A 19,779-nucleotide genomic window follows, 5' to 3' on the forward strand; every position below is an offset into this window, starting at 1 on the left:
AACAACTATAAATGGAGTATAACCCTTAAAACTTGTGAATCACTATATTGTATACCTGTAACGTATATGATTAGTACATCAACTATACTTCAATTTAAAAAAAGTATATGTGTGAGCCCAATTGATTCATAATGTTACTAAGCAAGCAGAGGACCAAGTGAAACATCCTTGTTACCTTAGGAGAATGGTAGAGAATCAACTCATTATTTTGATAACTGGAAATAAGAGGGAAGATTGACGCATTTAACCTGCCTTTCGCATATAAATTGTATCCCAGGGAAACCAACTAACTGATGAGGGGAAGTTTTTCTTCTTAGAGATGTTGCAGCTAATAAGTGAAGGAAAGGATGCAACAGGAATATCACCATTTGACACCCCCAATGATAAATGGATGTAAACAAAGATTGTTAATACTGGTTAGCGTCACAGCAAAAAGACAGGCACAGTGAAAACAAACAAAACAAACAAACAACCCAAGAAACAAAAAAAGCAAACATTGTATATTTCCTGCTGTAAGAACATGGTATCACTGAAAATGTATTCTCATCCCACTTCCACCCCTCAAAATTGAGCATAATTGCACCAAAACTCTAAAAATAACTGCAAGTTTCTAACAAACAGAGAAGGCAGGGAAACATGTTAGACACATGCCACAGGGATGCAAAAAGCAAACTGCAGACTGGGGGAATATCCACAGGACAAACAACCCAAGGTCCTGAACGAAGTAACCGCAAGTGGAAAAAGAGAGAGCGATGGGGAACCTATAGATTAAGAGAGACTTAAATAAACCAACCAATCGCAATGAATGAGTCTTATTTGGATACCAACAAATTGTAAAAAATAATACGACAATTAGAGACAATTAGAAAAATGTGATTGATATTAAGTAGCTGCTGTAGACTGAATGTTTGTGCCCCTCCCCAGTTCATATGTTGAAATCCTAACCCGCAATGTGATATTAGGAGGTAGGACCTTTGGGAGGTGATTGGATCATGAGGGCAGATGCCCTTATAAAAGTGACCCCAGAGAGCTCCTTCACCCCTTCCTCCATGTGAGGACACAATGAGATGATGGCTGTCTGTGAACTAGGAAGCAGTTCCTCACCAGACCCCGAATCTGCTGGCACCTTGACCTTGGACTTCCCAGCCTCCAGATGTAAATTTCTGAGTCCATAAGCCACACAGTCTATGGGATTTTTGTTATAGCAGCCAGAACTAAGACAGTAGCTATTAAATTTTTTGGTGTAGAGTGGTTTTATGACTTTTTAAAACAAAGAATTCTTAGATTTTAAAGATACAGACTGAAATATTTGTAGATGAAACAGAAAATAAGTGCCTAAAAGAAACGAGACAATTCAGTGCCTTTGGAGGTGAAACAGCACAATGAAGAGTATTGGCAGTAGCTCTGAGTCCCTAGCTGCGGGGTCCTGGTCAAGTCACTACAGCCCCTGGCACCCCAGCTCTCTCCCTACCAATGTGGGGCAAAAACACCACCTGAGCCCCTCACCTCCTCAGAACACCGAGGATCACTTAGGATAACGACTCCCTGAGGGAACTGCACAGGTTCTTCCTCATCTGCTTCATCACCTTCTAATTAAACCCACTTCTCCCAAAGGACATGCGTACAAACGAAACGCTAGTTCTAATTCAATTTTGTTTCTCTCACAACACTGTAAATATATTCCAGCCACATAATGGGCTAACTACTTTTTTTTGAGCTAACCTAGAAACCTAAATGCCACGTATAACACTGTTTCTATATGAAAACCCTTTCCCAATACCAACTGGATTCTCTACAAAGTATGTTTGTCATATAATCTGCATATAAGAGTGAGCGTTGCATTTTACATTAATCCAAAGCATTTCCTGATTCTTTCTTCAGATTCAACTTTCTCACCTTTGACACACAGAATTGGTTCTAGTCTTGGGCTCCTCCTCCGTTTCCCTTCTTGAAAATCTCAACCAACATAGGGGAGAGGGGAATGTGCCTGCAATACTCCTCCCAGCCATGGCCACCCCCGGGAGGTGAGGGGAGTGGACAAAGCTCCCTTCCCCTCACCAGCTCCTCCCAAAGGGATGAAGAGGAAGCCTCCACGATCAGAGTCAGCCAGTCCTGACATCTCACTGTCCTAGTGGGCCAGATCACTGCAGGCAAAGGTGCTGGGCTTTCACCCAGGTGGCAGCTCACCTGGGTTCCGCGTATGGCGGAGTACGTGGGCAGAGAGGCCGACCACAGGGACAGAGGGCCTGTGGTGGTTCAGTGTGTAAGGAGTCCCGGAATTGGCTTTGCAGACCCTGCCTTATAGATTTGGGTGGAAGAGGGCAGGAAGCCTCATGCAACCCTGTCTGTCTGGTGGGAAGCCACCACTTCCCAGAGCACGCACCAGGCAATTTCACCTGTGCTTGCCCAGCCACTGACAAAGCTGATCCTTTGCTCTGTTCTCTCTTTATTTGGCCATCACTGTCTTGAGAACCACTCTCTCGAGGGAACTGTGCAAAGGAGATATCGTAGACAGAGTTTGTATCAGATCGTGGGGAAAAGAGAAACTTTCAGCTCCAGCTACCGCTCAGTTCAAAGTGCTACTTATCCTTCTAAAACATCACCCAGTGGAACACCTTTTGCTTTCCTCACAGTCACCCAGCTTATAGGCCAAGACTGTCAATCAGTTTCTTAAGCTGAAAATGAAAAGGCCTCATATGACCCAAAGACCACTTGTGGGTGAGGGGTTTGGGCCGTTGGGTCATTATTGGCCTTCATAAACTGGTCCCTTCCTCTCCATCTGGCCACTGCTTTTGAAGCTTCCTCAGCAGGAACTCGGAAGAGGAAAAAAGCCCCATCAACCCTGAAGTCATCACCTTCCAGGTCCAGAGCTTTAACGTTATGTATGGATCTGATGTCAGAAAACAGCACTTTTCTTTTTATCCATGTTAACCTGTGTGATAGGTTACTAAGAAGTTTTCCTATAAAAAGTTCCAAAATTTGGGGTCTTCCCTCCTTTTTGTGACTCACACAGGCAACTGGATCCCTGTAGCTAATCATTATACGTTCTCTAAGAGGAAAAGGTGTTAGATTTACAGTGTATCATTTTTCCAACAATATACTACATGTGACAGCACCTGAAATGCCACAACATAAAAACCAACAGAGCTTTTCCAAAATGGCTTTAAGTCCAATTATAGACTAAGATTTCAGGTTACATGTTTACACCAAAGAAGAATTCCACATGGAACCACCCCAAGATAACACGAAGGCCCTGAGCTTTCAAGGCAGAAGCCTGATGCAGGTCCAACAGTCAAGGAACCCAAACGCCAGCTTGGGCCTTTGACTGGCTAGATTCTACTGTGTCATCTCCTTTGGAAATCCAATTGACTCAGGACCACACCCAGCAGTTTCCAAAGCTTCAGGGTAGCATGTCTATATATAAATCCAGTTAGTCACCTACATTGGCCAAATCAATCTACTTGAAAGTGGGATACATTTTCCAATAAAAAACAACTCTGTGTTTCAAAAATATCTAAATCTAAATAAGCAAACTTTCATTTTAATTACCAAAACAGAAATCATAGCAACCACAAGATTAATAGCAGCTAATATTTGTACAGTACTTAACAAAGTGCCAGGTACTTGGCAATATGTTCTACCAAAGCTTTCTCCATTTTACATTCTCCACTCATCTCAAAACAACACTCCAGTGTGAGCTAATAGAGAGGGTGACGGTGAATCTATAACAGGAAAAACCTCACCCGCAAGGCCCTCTGATTGCTCCCCACCTCCCGTCCTACCACTCTATTCTAAATAACTGTGATTCCAGTACCAGCTACGCTTGGGCCTTCAGGCCTGTGTAAAAGGTAATAAAGCTCAGTGGTTAAGAACTTGGGAGTTGGATTCAGACAACCTTGTATTCAAATTTCAGCCCCCACCTTGAGCAATGTATTGTACCTCTGCAGCCTTGTTTTCCTCCTCTGTAAAATGGGAATGATAATTTGTGGCTCACGTATATAAAGTACTCCACAAATAGCAAGACTTTAATAGCTAATGTTACTACATCTACTCTACACAACTTGTTGCAAAATGTACAAACCACACATGAAAACTGGAATCTCCTTGGAAGTATGAGACAACCACGACAAGTTTTCTTTCAGTGATGGATTATCTGAAAGCAAAATCATCTCTTGATTTTCATTAAACCAATCACAAGCTTCTAAACTATTTTTCTGTGACCTGTCCCTGAGAAAGCAGAAAGGAGAAGCTGAAAAAAGTTGATGGTAAAGAATAAAGCATCAAAATCCTGAATAAAGCCTGGCTTTTATCTACCAGTGGGAGAAGAGAGAAAATGGGGGAAAAGCTATTAGCAACCAAATCTAAACTAATCTATAAACTAATATAGATTATAACTATATATATAACTATATATATATATAGTTATATATTATATATATATATAACTTAAATATAACTATAAAAATATAAAACTATATAACTATATATATAGTTATATATAGTTATATAGTTATATATATATAGTTATATATATATAACTTTATATAACTATAAAAATATAAAACTATAAATATAGTTATATATATATATAACTAATATAAACTAATCTATATTGCAATCTATATTGCTAAAGCTATTAGCAACCAAATCTAAACTAATCTATATCTTATTAAAAAGTGGTGTTTTCAAAAAAAAAAGTGGTGTTTTCCATTAAAACATAAGTATCCAGACTTCCACTGTAAGATAATGGTGACACCTATGTTTTTTAATTTTTAATTTAATTTTTACTTTAGATTGGTATATAGTTGATTTACAATGTTATGTGAGTTCCAGGTGTACAGCAAAGTGATTCAGCTATACATATACATATATCCATTATTTTTCAGATTCTTTTCCCACATAGGTTATTAAAGAATATTGAGTAGAGTTCCGGTCCTTGTTGATTATCTATTTTATACATAGTAAGGTAACATCTATTTTTAAAAATGAACTCCTGAACACATTTGAATATTTTTAAATGTTTTAAATATACATACTCTTGAGTGAAAATATCAGCTTATAAACACATAGTAAAACTCATTTATTAACGTTTTGAGGCTGTGGAGAGAAGGTGTAGAGAGCAAGAAAGTAAAAACTGAGCAAAAATAGAACAAATTGGCTAAGCTAGGTTCCTACTTAAGGAACTTCTCACCTAGAAAGAGTGCTATCACCTCCAACCCCTATCTCTGGGCTCTGAGATCGTGGGGAGAGGGGTCAGTGGGCAAAGAACAGAGGAAATGATAGAAACATGTCTGTTACACACTGAATGTTTGTGTCCTCCAAAATTCCTATGCTGCAGCCCTAAACCCTGACAATATTTAGAGGTAGGACTTTTGGAAGGTAATTAGGTTTAGATGAGGTCATGAGGGTGGGGTCCCCATGATGGGATTAGTGTCCTTCTAAGAGGAAGAAGAGAGAACAGAGCTTGCTTGCTTTCTGCCATGTGAGGACACAACAAAGAGATAGCTATCTGGAAGCCAGGAAGAACGCTCTCACAAAGCACCTTAATCTCGGACTTCCCAGCCTCCAGAACAGGGAGAAGGAAATGTCTGGAGTTTAAGTTGCCCTGTTTATGGTATTTTGTTATAGCACCCCAAGCTGACAAAGAAAATGTCTAAGCAGAGTCAGGGTGGAGAGTGAACTGAAAAGAGGAGGAGATGTTTTCAGCAATATCTTGGAGGTCTCCACACAAGACAAGTGGGCATTCCTTAACATCATTAGTCATCAGACAGGAAATATAAACAATAAATTAAGTGGCTATTTTTAAAATGCCATTATTTTAGAAAATGATCAAAATTACTCATCTCAATTTGAGCTTCCCAGGCAGGGTATCTCTAATGATGTTGACCATCTTTTAACACTGGTTACAGAGGGCCTTCCGGGGGATGGTCAGCATATTCTCTCCTGTTCTGTAAAACCTCGATCAATGGGCTCCCTTGCCCTCTGGTTTCCAAGTGTGTTTGGACAAAGATGGTACCTCCTGAAAAGGAGAACAGTAGCATGGAGGTATTTACTCCCTTGGCTCCCCCTGACAGGCCATAGGCCTCCAGTCACTGCATTCTTCCTTAAGACCGCAGCTTAGGGGGGCTTCCCTGTCCTATAGGCTTGGTTTCTCAGGTTCCCATAACCATTCCCTCCTGTGGCTTCTTTTAGGTGGTAACAGCACCCTCTTTTTCTAGTCTTAGGGTGCTTCGTCATCATTTGCTGATTTCCTTTCATCTTGCCAACACATCTGAATCAATCCCTTCATTAGATTACTTTTCTTAAACTTTCGTGGATATGCAATCTGTTTCCTGTCCAGATACCATCTTATCGGGTGTCAGGAAGGCCTGGTTGGTTGGTCTTGCCTCACCTAGGTGCAGGGTTTACTTACAGCCCTTTGACTGGTCATCAGCATCTCCCTTTTTTTCCCCCAACCAGAAGTCTCAACCCAGTTCAACAGCTGTCATCTTTCTGAGCCCCTGAATTCTCAATTTTACTTGCCCACTTGGCCCGTAAGTACTCACGTGCTCCTCTCCAACCCTGCTGGTTTCCCGGACCCTGGACTCTGTCTTCACACCTGGTGCTACAGGGCTCACTCCCTCCCTCCTATTCTGATTCCTGGCCTTCACCCATCATAATCTGGTACCACAGGAGCTGTCTGGCCCTCACCAGCATGTCCTGTCCTGCTGCAGCCCAAGTCCTGCCTTGTGTCCACCAGGGTGGGACTCAGTAGAAAAGCATCACCTCTGAAAAGTAGCAGCTTGCTGTGTTACTTTCTGATTTGAGAACTGATTTACCAAAGTCCAAAGGAAGAATTATCTGATAGTTCTTAAAAATTAGTGTGACTACTGAAGACAGCAGTGAAAATTAGGAAAATTTGCTCAATGACTATAGTTCATGTGTTGGAAGAAAGGGAGGGCACTAAATTGTGATGAAATGAGCTATGGCAGAAAATAAACTAGGGCTTTACTAAAATTAAAACAAATAAACATGGTGAAAACGACTAGCAAGAACTCCAAGAGCTGAGAACTGAACAAGCCTATGGCGTCACATCAGCCCCTGTTTTAAGCTCCTCCCTTGGCTTGCAATTTCCCAGCATGCAGGACACAGCTCCAGCAGGGTAGAGGCATGTGAGGGATTGTGATGACAAAGGAAGACATCAGAACCTGCAAATCCCAACAGATCCTGAGGAGAATTTAAACCTCAAGAAACAAGAGTGGGCTACGTGGTCCAGCCCTCTCTCCACTTACAGACTTTCCAGCCAACCTTCCAGGCAGACTTCATGGATAGAGATGACAGGTGGCGCATTACAAAAGTAAACTAAGATGACAGCAGGGCTGTGACTAGTAGTCCAAATACATGCAGTGTGGTCCCATATACTCTGCTGGAGGTGGCCACACCTAATTCATCTGGCCCACAGACAGTCAATTTAATTAATTTAAAAGCAGTGATTCTCAAACTGTGGTCCCCAGATCAGCAAAACTGGCGTCTCCTAGAAGCCTGTTAGAAATCCAAATTCTCAGGCCCCACCCAAGACCTACTAAATTAGAAACTCTGGGAGTGGGACCCACCAATCTGTACTTTAACAAGCCTTCCAGGTAATTCTGTTGTACACTAAAGCTTGAGGGTATTGATTTAGAGAACAAAAATGATTTTTTTTTCCAAAATACCTCTGCCCCTCCCCGAAATAAAATCTCATTCATTATTTACCATAAGGTCAGAAAATTATCTATTTATTTTCCCTTTATATATAGTCAACTTGAGATTATCCTCACTGATTCAGAAAACCATGGAAAGAGTACTACAGAAGTAATGAATCACTGGCTTAGGCACACCCTTTTGCAATAGATTGACCATCCTCATTAGGCTTTGCTTACCAAACTTCGTGGATATTCCCTGAACCCCTAGTACAACAGAGTCTGGTACAAATACTGACTGTGTGAATAAATGAGCACAATGAATGGAGGAGATGGGGAACGGGTGAGGCTGCCTACCAGCACAAAATCACTTGGAAACTGAGAACGTCCTGCGTCTGATCCACAAAATAGTTAAACTACACAGAGATGGCTGCAAGTTGACTGAACTGTCAACAAAGACTCTTTTCTACAACTGGCTGCCTAGTCCCGGATGCCTCTCCAGCCACAACAGCTGGGATGAGAAAAGAAGACTTGTAAGAATCCCCAGATTTTCCCGGGGAGAGGTTCAACCATCTCCTCTGAGGATTTCTGAACAAGAATTACAAAACTGGCACAATATCAGGAGTGAGCATTCTGCAGGATTCTCCTGTTGGAGTTACTATTTTTAAAAAGGCAAACAAGAGGAAGACAAATTGCTAGGAACCTGCATTTTTTACAGCAACTGGAAGACAAATCTAACTTCTTACCAGAAATGGAAATCCACATGATATCACTGTACTGCACATGAATTATTAATGTTTATCTTTTTTTTTTGTAAATTAGGTATTCAGGAAGGTTCCTGTCGACATCATGTTTGACATCATAATGCTTCATCATTCTAAAAGCCTAATGAGATGAATTCTTGCTAGAAAAGAGAGAGAGAAATCAAGTACACATTTCTGCACTCTGGGGAACACCAGAGACAAAGGAGATAATGAAGATATGGTTTATAATTGATGTACAAAGAGAAAGTTTGAAAAAATCTATTACAACCCCATCACCACTGTAAACAAGACCAAATGGCAAAGACTTTACTTTTCCACCTGAGCATTTTGGAAAAGGGAGGGTGTGGGGGGGGCGGGGGATGACTAGCAGCTATCTCAAACTCTTAAGGTAGAAGAATTCTTCTAAAAAGAAATGAAAGTAATGTCTTTATAAAATTACCTTATCCACAAAAGAACATGGAACATGTGAAAACCGAAAAGATACTATAACACTGAGTCACACGTCCTAAAAGGATACTATTAAATATATTAAAATAATTCTGTGATAATAATTCTGTGTGGTTTGTATAAATAAGAATTCTGGTCTCAAATCTATAGTTTCTGAGCTCTACACATGCAAAGTAGTGTTGAATAAACTGAACCAGCAGTTTTAGTCCAACATTTCCAGCAATGGGTTGGAATGAAATAAGCTCTTATTTGGAAATCAGGTTGATAAAGCAAAGTACGTTAAATTCGTACCCAGGTCAAGCCTTTTAACACTTCAGCCAAGTAGCAATGATATTTATACAACTTCATACTAGCTGCTGATAATTGGGACTTATTTTCCCTCCAGTTTTTATTTCATTTGGTCTCTAAGTAGCCTCTTGAGAGAAGTACTAAAACATAGAGAATGAGTTCATTCATTATTCTTTCTTTCACTGAACAAACATGGAGTAGCTAGAGGTGCCAGGTACTAAATTGGGATTCTTGCTACTCTGAAAGGCAAAAATACACAATTTCTCTTAAGCAAACCAAAAAGAGTATCACAGAGTTCATAAGTTGTCACCATTCTGAACTACTGCCTCATGTTTGCAAATTTCCTTTTCAACAAGAAGGCAAAGGATAGTCTTTACTGATAAAATTCCAATTTAATTATTTCACCAAATATAACATTTGAATCCCCTGAAATTACTCCTAGTGGTAACTTTATGTGAACTGGTGGGGGTGGGAGGGAGGGGAAACTTAACAAAAGAAAGTGTTCAGCACATACCTTTATAACAAATGTTCAATTAGTAGGTTGTACTGTCATGAGTCCAGGTCTCTAGTTCTTGGTTATTCTATGAATACACAGTTAACATTCAAAAGCTAGAAGAGAAAGCTTATACCTGGTACATAGTAGGTGCTCAATAAATGGTATTTGTATTATAATGAGTACATTATCATATTATATTACATGATTATTACCAGAGAAACTCTACAACTGTAAGTAAACATCAGTTAAGCTTCATGTTACAAAATCAGACGCTGTTAAAGTAAGCTCACTAAAAGAACCTTTTGCTCTTCCAGACTGAGGTAAGCACATGTCATCCTTCTCTTAACTCCTCCACTGAGAGCTGACTTTATCCAATGAAGACTGGGAGCCTCCTCACACTAGTCGCCTCCAGTTGTTGAATAACTTTTCAAGTATTAACTATACAATCGTGCCTTTACCAAATAATCAATGGAACGATTCCTGGTAATTTACTGACCATGTAAAAACTGTGATTCTACCTCACATTAACAGTCATAGAGACATACTTCTTTTCCTCTGTACTGTGGGATGTGCCATTGTCCTGTTTGCTATATAAGGATAAAAGGCCCAGTGGCCATATTTACACAATGAAAAACCTCTTGGATTTAATAGTATTTTGAGAACATACAGGAAGGCACTATTAAAATAATCATTTTTCTTCTAGCATTAAGAAATAAGTAGTGACTGCTTTAATCACTTAATTTTTTCTAGTTCCTCAAAATTCCACTCTCCTGAAAGATGAGATGTATGTGCAGAATGAATCATCTTAAGACAGCTACACTGCACGGAAACCACTTCCCCTCACTGTAGCTCAGCCGACCCTCCTCACTCACGACCCGATTCTCTCAATTATGTCCAAGACGCAGCCAACCCAAAGAAGTGATAAACAACAGGTTCCGCTCAGGTCCTCTTCCTCCATCCCTCCATCCCTCAGAAACACCCTCATTCATTCACAAATCCCACACTCGGTCCCTGTGGCTGAGACTTCATGCAACCTGGCTGGTGTCTCCAGGTAAAAACCTGAACACGAGGGCACTATAGTACCGTTGCACCGAGTCTGCACCATTCACCTACGAGCCACGCAAATCCAACCCGGAGCTCAAATTTCATTCAATGGGACTCGCCACCGAACGCTCTCAATGATGCCCACCCCTCCTCCTGAGTTGACCCAGCCCAGCCTTCTCCACCTCAGTGAGAAACGGGCCAGCCCACCTGCTTCCCTTCTCCACCCGGTGCCCCAGAACCAGCGCCCTGGACCCCTCCAGGGGTCTTTAATGCTCACATTTCCTGGGCCCTCATCACCCCCATAAATGAAAAGTAAACTCCTCCTTAGTGACAACCTCCCCAAACCAACCACGTCACGGCCACTCAACTCCGCCGGAGCCCCCTACCCGCCGGACGGGGCAGGCGGCCCCCTTCCAGCCCGGGCCGGAGCCCGGCGTTTACCTTGACGCTGGTGTAGCTGGTCTGGGTCTCGGCCTCCGCGCTGCTGCAGCAGTGGCGACTCCGGCCCCTGCAGGTGGTCGCCGCGGGGGCCGTGGAGCCCGCGCTGCTGCCGCTGCCCAGCTCACCGCGGGCCCTGCGGCCGCGGGCGGCACCGGGGGGCCAGGACGCGCGGCTCGGGGGGATGGCGTCGGCGGCGTCGGTCTGTACGAAGAGGCCGTGCAGTGGGGCCGCGGGGCCCTGCGACACGCTGGTGGTCTGGCGGGGCGAGTTGGACTCGTCCGAGTCCCGGCAGTAGATCACGCCGCTCTGCGAGACGTGGATGCTGGGGGCGCAGCCCATCCCTCGGCCGGGGTCCCTCGAGCGCCCGCCCGCTCCCCCGGCCGCCGGGCCCCAGCGCCGCGGCGGCCACCTGCAGTGAGGGGGCGGGCGCCTTGGCGGCGGCGCCCGGACCGCTCGCCCCCCGGCCTGTCTGGCCGCCGCTCCGTCGGGCTTGCCGCGGCACCCCTCGCCGAGCCTCCTGGGGCTGCGCGCGTCACCCCAACTTTCCCTTCTGGGCCATCTTCCTCCCCGAGCGGGAGAGCGCGCACACACAGCGCCCCGCGCGCACGGGTGGCCGCCACCCTCCCCGCCGCGGCGCCCCAAACGAGCTCGCTGCGCCTCCGCCCTCCCCTCCGCCCTCGGCCCGCGCCGCCGCCCAGCTCGACCTCGCCGGGCTCCCGCGGCCCCTGGGCCAGAGCACCGCCCGCCCGCCCGCCTGAACCTCTTTCCCTACTTTCGGTCCGCGCGCGCGTCTCCCTCCCTCCTTCCCTCCCGCCCGCCTTCCTCTGCGGCGCCCTCACTCCGCAGCCGCCGCCACTCGGGCCCCGCTGCGCCCCTCGGCCCCGCCCGCCGCTCCCCGCGCTCTCCAGGGCTGAGCAGAGAGTGCCCGCCGCCCGGCTCGGCCCCCGGGGCCCCAGGGCGCGGCAGCGTGCACCACGCCTCGGCGCCCTCCCCTCCTCCGCTGTCCAGAGGCCTCATCCCTCCTGCACCCGTCCCGGGGCCGCCCCCCGGTTCCCCAGCCCCTCTTCCCCTCACGGCACACACCCCGGGCCGGCCCCGAAGGGCGGTGTAGCCTGGGGAGCCCCGCAACAAGCTTCTGGCCTTTCACGAACACGTTGCAACATCCCAGTAAAACACCACGACGCCCTGTAGGGACCCTCCAGACCATGCGCACCCATCTGACTTGCTCGCCCCCCAGTACACTCAGAGCATTGAGGAGAGAATTCATGCCTCCATAGTCCCCCGCTTCCCCACGCACTCTGAAGGCTGAGCTGGATGGCGGGCGACCCAGTCTTCAAGCGAAGTCCATTCCATGTCTACTCATCATCTGGAGGTCAAGCCAAGGGACGAGAGGCCCTGCAGAGGACCAAGCACTTGAACACACAAATTCTAAGATCCAAAGAAAGAACAGAAAGAAGCTGTTCGCGTGGTTCTTGGATTTCTCCTCCAGAGTTTTCACCTCTTCCTTGGGTGTCACTAAATTTTCACCCTGGCTTCTACTCCATCCAGCCTCCCGTTGCCCACTGCTCTGCCTGACACCCCAGGCTGGGCTGTCAAAACTGCCTCCCCTCACTCCCCTGAGTGAGGCTACACAGCTTCACACGAGGGGAGCAAGAATACCTTCAGAAGAAGGCTGCTTATCATCGTCTCCGCTGTGCAATCTGGGTTAGCGCTTCGAGGCACCACTGCTCATTTATTCATTGGTTTTTTGGGGGGATCCTGCCTGCTGCCACAGCATCTCATGGATAGGCCAAGGAAGGACTCAACAGTAGAGTTGCTTATAAGGTTAAAGGCAAGAACACAGAGTCCTGATGCAAAGCACAAAGAAGTACCCCATTTAAAATAATTTTTTTGGTTCCTCCCTCCCTTTCTCTCCCCCTAACATCAAATTTGGGAATGACTGGATCAAGACTTTATCTTACAGCTTCTAACCTTCATAGAGAAGCAAATCTCAAATTCAGATATACAGAGGAGAAAGAACTAACCTAACCTAGTCTAACTAACCTAAGCTAACCTAAGTCTTCTACTTCTGTTTCTCTTCTCCGTTTAACCCTAGAACTTTCCAACTTTTGGTCTCTTTAAAAATATATATATTTGATGACATGAAAAAGTGTATCTCTAGTTAATGCAGAGAAAGTCTATATTTTCTAATGGACAGGCAAATCGCTCATAAAATTTCTGTGCATGTTGGGTTTCCCAAGAAGCAGATCCTGAAATGGTGTTTAGCAGGCATAAGGTTTATGAGTAAATACTCTAGGACCCTAATCAACATCTGGAAGGAAAGGAGGGAGGGAGGGAAGTAGGAGGGGGCAGTGGAGATTGAGCAGGGAGAAACTGAGCTAGACTACAGCCTCACTAAAAGCCTCAGGCAACCCTGCAGGGAAAATTCTGAAACGGGATGATGCAGCAGAGCTGTCCTGAATTGGGTCTAGGATAGGCCTTTATACTCTTACGTGGATCAGCAGTTACTTGCAGGCCACCACAGTAGCCTTGGGCCAGGTGGCTCTCTTCAGCTGCGGCAATCCCCTTATGAGACTGACAGCTGCGCAGAGGGCGATCTGCTGGCAGCACTCCTCCAGCTGAAGGAATAAGTCCTTCTTGCCTGGCATCGTAGCTTCCACCACAGTTCCCTTCCATGCTCCCTTGTCCCTATCCATGCCTGTAAGAATACCACATTAAATGGTCAAGACTGAGATATAGGGACAGTCATCCATTTGAAATAGGCCTAAGCCTGATGGCTGACATCTGCTCTACTTCCAAGGGACCATTCAGAATCTGGGCAAACATCATTAGAGTTAAATTACAAAAGCACTAGTCTCCCTGATGCAATGTTAGGTCAGGAGTTACTGGTTTCTAAAGTTTCTCTATGATTCTCTCATATACTCCCATTTCAGTCATTATCCTTCACAGAGCTACCAGTCAATGTCAGCCTTTTTTGACATTTAGAGCCATGCTAATTCTCAGGCCATATGTCTACTTCTTCAGAGTTTTCTCTAGGAATGTGGTTACTGTGATGAAAGCTCCCAGAGAAAAGGGCCAGTCACTCACTGAGGCTTTGAAGGCAAGAAGATTATGATAAAACAGAAATTACAACCAATCTTCTGGTGGGGAACATTAGGAGCTGAGTCATGAAGGGACAAGTCACCCAGAAGCAAATTTAGGGAAAAAAAAAAATTAGAAGAAATTAAAAAAAAAAAAAGATTAAGACTTGAGAGAAGTAAATAACCCCTAGGTGGCTATTGAACAGGACTGAGCTGCTTTAGTATGTTAACTGACCATTACTTATTGGGTTGGAACCGGAGCCTTTCACTGAATATGAGTTTTTGCAGGAGCAGAAGAGGGAATGGGGGAAATGCACTAGCTATAAATTCTTCCTCCCATTCCCAGAGCAGCCAATAGCTTCAGTATCTTTCTCAGATTTGGCTTCCACTGCCAATTCTGGCTTAGTGAAAGGAAAAAAATAATGTATCCCTATAATCTCCACCAAGTGTTCTCAGTGGGAATGTGTAACCTGCCCCCATCGCTGGCACAAATCTGGTCACTGAAACATGCAGAAGCGTGCAAGCGGAGGAAAAATGGTTTGACTGAAATCGTTCCCTAGCTAAGCTCTGAGGCCTGAGTTCTTGCTCCTGTAAGTGATTTCTGGACCAATTCCCATGTCACAATTTCAGTGCATTCCACAATAACCACGAAGTCTACAAGTTCAGACACTGCAGATAAAATTTAGGCTCAAGTTACAGAATAAGGCCAGAAAAACCAACATTATAAAAAAATTTGAGTTAAGAAAATTTAGCTACAGCCAATGTCCAAGAAAGAAATCAAACAGCAAAGTAAATCAGAAATTTCTTCTAAACCTCAGAAATGTCCAGGGTCAGCTGAACGGCTTGTATGTTTTATACTGATGTCAAACAAGAGCTGATTTCAGAATTATGACCCAGAATCACTGCAAGACCCTGAACAATTAAGGTCCCTTCCCATTCTAAATTGGTATAACTCTTCCAGAATTCCTCTAAAGAAGAATAAAATGTGACTAATCCATTTTGAGTGATTCTTAACCATAAAGGTTAAAACAATTGCAGCTTTCAGATTAATCTTTAGGTAATCAAACATTTAATCAACCAATCAACCTTAGAACTCTGAATTCAAACTTTATTCCTAATGGTGGAGCTTACTGGAAGTCTAACCACCTGATAAGTGAAACGATACAGTTTATTAGGTAGCCTGGCACAGTGGAAGGTTCACTGAACTCTGTGAGAAGGGCGAACTTGAAACTTGTGCTGCTTCTTGTAGCTGTGTAACCTCCAGCAAGTCACTTAACCTCTGGGCCTCGATTTCCTACATCATCTTCAACGTCTCTAAATCACCAACATTTGGGGATGCTGTGAATTTTTTACTTTCTTTTATTAAATTATTTTAAATTTAGAACAGTGGAATTTTTGACCTGAAAGAGTAGTCCTCAACCTAACTGCTCATCAGAATCACCCTGAGGAATTTGCCAGAAACACAGCAGTTTCCTGATCCCATCCCAGAGACTTCGAGGCAGGCGTCAAGGGCAGGTCCAAAGAAGGTGAGTCCAGTGTAGCCTCTCCGCAGCCTCCTTTGGGGGATTAGAATAGAAGCTGAAGTCCTTACAAGAGCCTACAAAATCCTACCTGACGTGGCCCCTGCCCGGCCTTTCTCAGCTCTCTCCCCTCTCACCAGCACTCTGTCTTCTCCAGCCACATTGACCTCTTTGCTCTTTCCCCAAGACACCTAACAATACTAGCCAGGAGCCCTTCCCTCTGCCAATTACGCTGTCAAAAAGGACAGGGCTACCTTCCTCACTTCCCTTAAGTCTGCTCAGATGCTGCCTTCTGAGCATCTGAGTAACTCTTATTTATCCCTCCACTGTCCCCCCACCACTCCTGATTTCCCACCCCCTGCTCTGTTTTTCTTATTCCATAGCACTTATCACTTTCCAATTTATTATATAATTAGCTCATTTATTATTATGTTCATTTTCTATCTTCCCCCACTAGAGAGTAGCCTTCACTACGGCAGGGATTTTTTGGTTTCCTATTCACTGATGGACCAAATTCCTAGTGCCTGGCATACAGTACATGCTGAAATATTTGTTGAATGAATGAATGATTTTTTCTCATTTCTTCCTTTTCTGTCTTTCTCTTCTCTTAACTGTTATACCTCAAAATGGAAGGGGTTTGGGTTTTTTCTTTATTGAGTAGAGGGCTATGTTCTATGTTTTTGGTTTTTAAAGCCGTGAATGCCTTGACCTGATAATCCTCCTTTTGGCAATATACATCAGAAAAAGTCAAAAGAATAAAACAATAACTTATACAAAGATGTTGCAACACTATTTACAATAATGAAAATGGAGATAATCTAAACCAAACACTTAGGGAATAGCTCAACAAATTACACTAGCAGTCAGAATACCGCTATTTAAATGTGTATGGATTAAATATTTATATATAGTATATGTAGATTGATTACAACTATGGGAAATGCATGTCTATCTGTTGAGGTTCATAAGTGAATGTAAAGTGATATAGATAAGAAGTTGGAGAACGACAAATTTCTTTTTGTGAAAAACTATTTTACTGGGACTTCCCTGGTGGCGCAGTGGTTAAGAATCTGCCTGCCAATGCAGGGGACACGGGTTCAAGCCCTTGTGTGGCGATCCCACATGTCGCGGAGCAACTAAGCCCGTGCACCACAGCTACTGAACCTGTGCTCTAGAGCCCGCGAACCACAACTACTGAGCCCACATGCCACAACTACTGAAGCCCGTGCACCTAGAGCCCGTGCTCCGCAACAAGAGAAGCCACCGCAGTGAGAAGCCCACGCACCACAACAAAGACTAGCCCCCGCTCGCCGCAACTAGAGAAAGCCCGCACACGGCAACAAAGACCCAACACAGCCAAAAATAAATAAATAAATAAATGAATAAATTGATTAATTAATTTAAAAAAAACTATTTCACCAAATACACAGATAATGTACATGAATGAGCATCATGTTTCTTAATTCTCTCCTCAAAAATATTTTAGCTAAGTATTTTTTAAAATATTTATTATTTATTTGGCTGCACCAGATCATAGTTGCGGCACACAGGATCTTCGTTGCTGTGTGTGGGACAATTAGTTACGTCATGTGGGCTCTTAGTTGTGGCATGCATGCAGGATCTAGTTCCCTGACCAGGGATGGAACCCGGGCCCCCTGCATTGGGAGCATGGAGTCAACCACTGGACCACCAGGGAACTCCCTAGCTAACTATATTTTCTTTTATGGACTCCCACTGATTTTTTTTCTTTCAGACAGAAGGTAGAAGATGGAAAAAATTAAAGAAGGAAAAGGATCAGACATAAATGGAGACAGAAATAATTTCTCTGTCTTTTACAAATTTCTCTGTAATTTACAAAGGAAATACAAAACCAGAGGCACAGAGACACAAAGGTACAGAGGCTAAAGGAAAGTGAGAGTCAAAAAAAGACATGGGAACCATTTTCATGGTGAAATATTCCTACCAAGTGGATTTACAGCTCTTTTAAGGAAGTAAAAATAAGTTGTAAGTTGTATGTTTAACTGTAAATGTATCATTTTTTGGACGTTTTACCACAGACCAAGTGAAATTTAGGAGAAGGTTTGGCCCACAGGATAGTTTTCCCAAGCCAGTTGTAGAATATGCAAAAAGAGATGCAGGAAGGTGATTCAGCCAACATCTGACTTTTTTAGGTTAACGTCACCAAACATGGAATCCACTGAACACTGGGCCCTGAATCCATGTACTCAAAAGTGATCTGACCATTAACAAGAACACCATGGCGGGGGGCCTGGGGGGGCGCAGCGGCAGGCTGCATCAGCCCTGGAGAGGGGCCTCCAGAGTCTTCTTGTTACTCATCTTCAGAATTCTCCTGGACTCACATAGTTAGGCTATGAAAAATGAAATATTCATTTCCAAAAATCTTGTGAATACATTTCACAAGAGCATCAGGCATAAAAGAATATACAAATGAAGCACGAGGTACAGTCTTACTCCAAAGGAGCTTCTAGAGCAATCAGGGAGATGAGACTTTCACACAAGAAGTGACAGAGCATAATACATGAGCTGACACTCAAGGCATAAGAGCAAAAATGAGCAGTACCGGCAATTCTTTTTAGTAGTTATGACAATTGGGGAAGGCTTGCTGGAGAAGGGGACATGTCAGTTGGACCTCAACCAGAGGCTGAGGACTTTTCAAGCAAGGGAAAGAGCATGAGCAAAGGCACAGAGGCAGAATTTACCTTGGTGGATCCAGAAGACAGTGAGCAGATGAGATAACTAGACAGTGTCTCCTGAGGTGGGGATGGTAAGGTTGGAAGGGGAAGAAAGAAGACAGAAAATGGAAGACTGAAAATTCTCCTATATGTAGTGGAAGTCAATGTAGGTCCTACCACCCTTAAGGAAACTCCCCATGTAAAAATCTAGATTTAGAAACAAATTCTTGTCTTGCAAAATAAGTTTGTGTTTGCCAAATGGTTAAACATTGGCTTTCTAAAAAAAATAGTAGACTGCATGGCTTCAATGAATACTTTTCTACAGCACTATAATTTTGGGGGGTATTAAGTCAGGGTTTAAATTATTAATTCACTCTGATTTGACTTAAGCTATATAATATATAAAGCAAAGCACATTTGTTTCTAAATTAGTGTGACATTTCCTCAATGCTTCATGGCTAATAAAATAAAAAAAGGTTCAGGATTTTAAGCAGGTCCTCCTCTATGTGTACACACACTTTGCTAAGCTCTAAAAGATTCCATTACACTATGTGATGCTAATGTCATTCATTCACTCATTCATTCCATTAAATATTAACTGAGGGGCTACCATGTATCAGACACTAACTAGGCACTGGGAAACAAGACAGAAACAGTCTCTTCTATAGAGTTAGAATACAATGGGGGGATTGGAAGGACAAACAAACGCTACAATTCTCTGGTAGTGGTGAAGCTTGTACAGGGATTCAAAATACATTGATGTGATAGAGAGGGGGTAGGTCATGGATGTTTTCTCAGAGGAGATGCCATTTAAGATTCTCAAAAAACCTTACCAAAGGAGTATCGGTCTTGTCATCTATCCATCCTCCAATCCACGCAATAAGAAGACTGAGCACCCACCACTGTGCCAGGTCCTGAGAGGGACGCAAAGAAGGAACATCCTCAGTACCCACTCTCAGACAGTTCTATCAGGAACACAGACACACACCCAGAGAAGTGTGTTAACACTTGCTTTGGAAAAATAACCCAAGCGCAGAGAGAAAGATCACTGTGGGTGGAGTGATGCAGAAGATGTCACTGAGGAGTGTGGCACTTGGAAGAAAGGGCGGTATTTGAATAAGTGGAAAAGAGGCCATTCCAGAGAGAATAATGTGAGCAAAGGCCTAGAGGTGGGCACACAAACTGAATGCTTGAAGATCAATGAAGTAGGTTATTCAAAAGGTGTGTGGTATGGGGGAAGAGTATAGCATTATTTTGGCTGACAAGGTAGGCTCGGACCTAACAGGGAACCAAATGCCAGAGTAAGGAGTTTGGCAAAATTCTAGTCATTGGGAATCACTGAGGTTTT

At 43.8% G+C, this 19,779-nt stretch overlaps 1 protein-coding gene across 16 annotated transcripts in view; it reads right to left on the reverse strand.

Annotated features, from left to right (window-relative positions):
- Positions 1-19,779, reverse strand: part of PDE8B (phosphodiesterase 8B) — a 384,709-nt gene that overhangs the window by 244,563 nt on the left and 120,367 nt on the right. For 12 of the 16 annotated variants that reach the window (XM_082836129.1, XM_082836131.1, XM_082836145.1 and 9 more), the window contains one exon: positions 19,265-19,345. The exons of the other annotated variants lie outside the window; for them this stretch is intronic. In XM_082836129.1, the coding sequence (XP_082692255.1) occupies positions 19,265-19,345 (81 nt within the window). The remainder of the gene's footprint in view (positions 1-19,264; positions 19,346-19,779) is intronic. 16 annotated transcript variants of the gene reach the window in all.

This window comes from Leucopleurus acutus (assembly GCF_964270905.1).
Source record: "Leucopleurus acutus genome assembly, chromosome: 3".
Taxonomy (NCBI): Eukaryota; Metazoa; Chordata; class Mammalia; order Artiodactyla; family Delphinidae; genus Leucopleurus; species Leucopleurus acutus.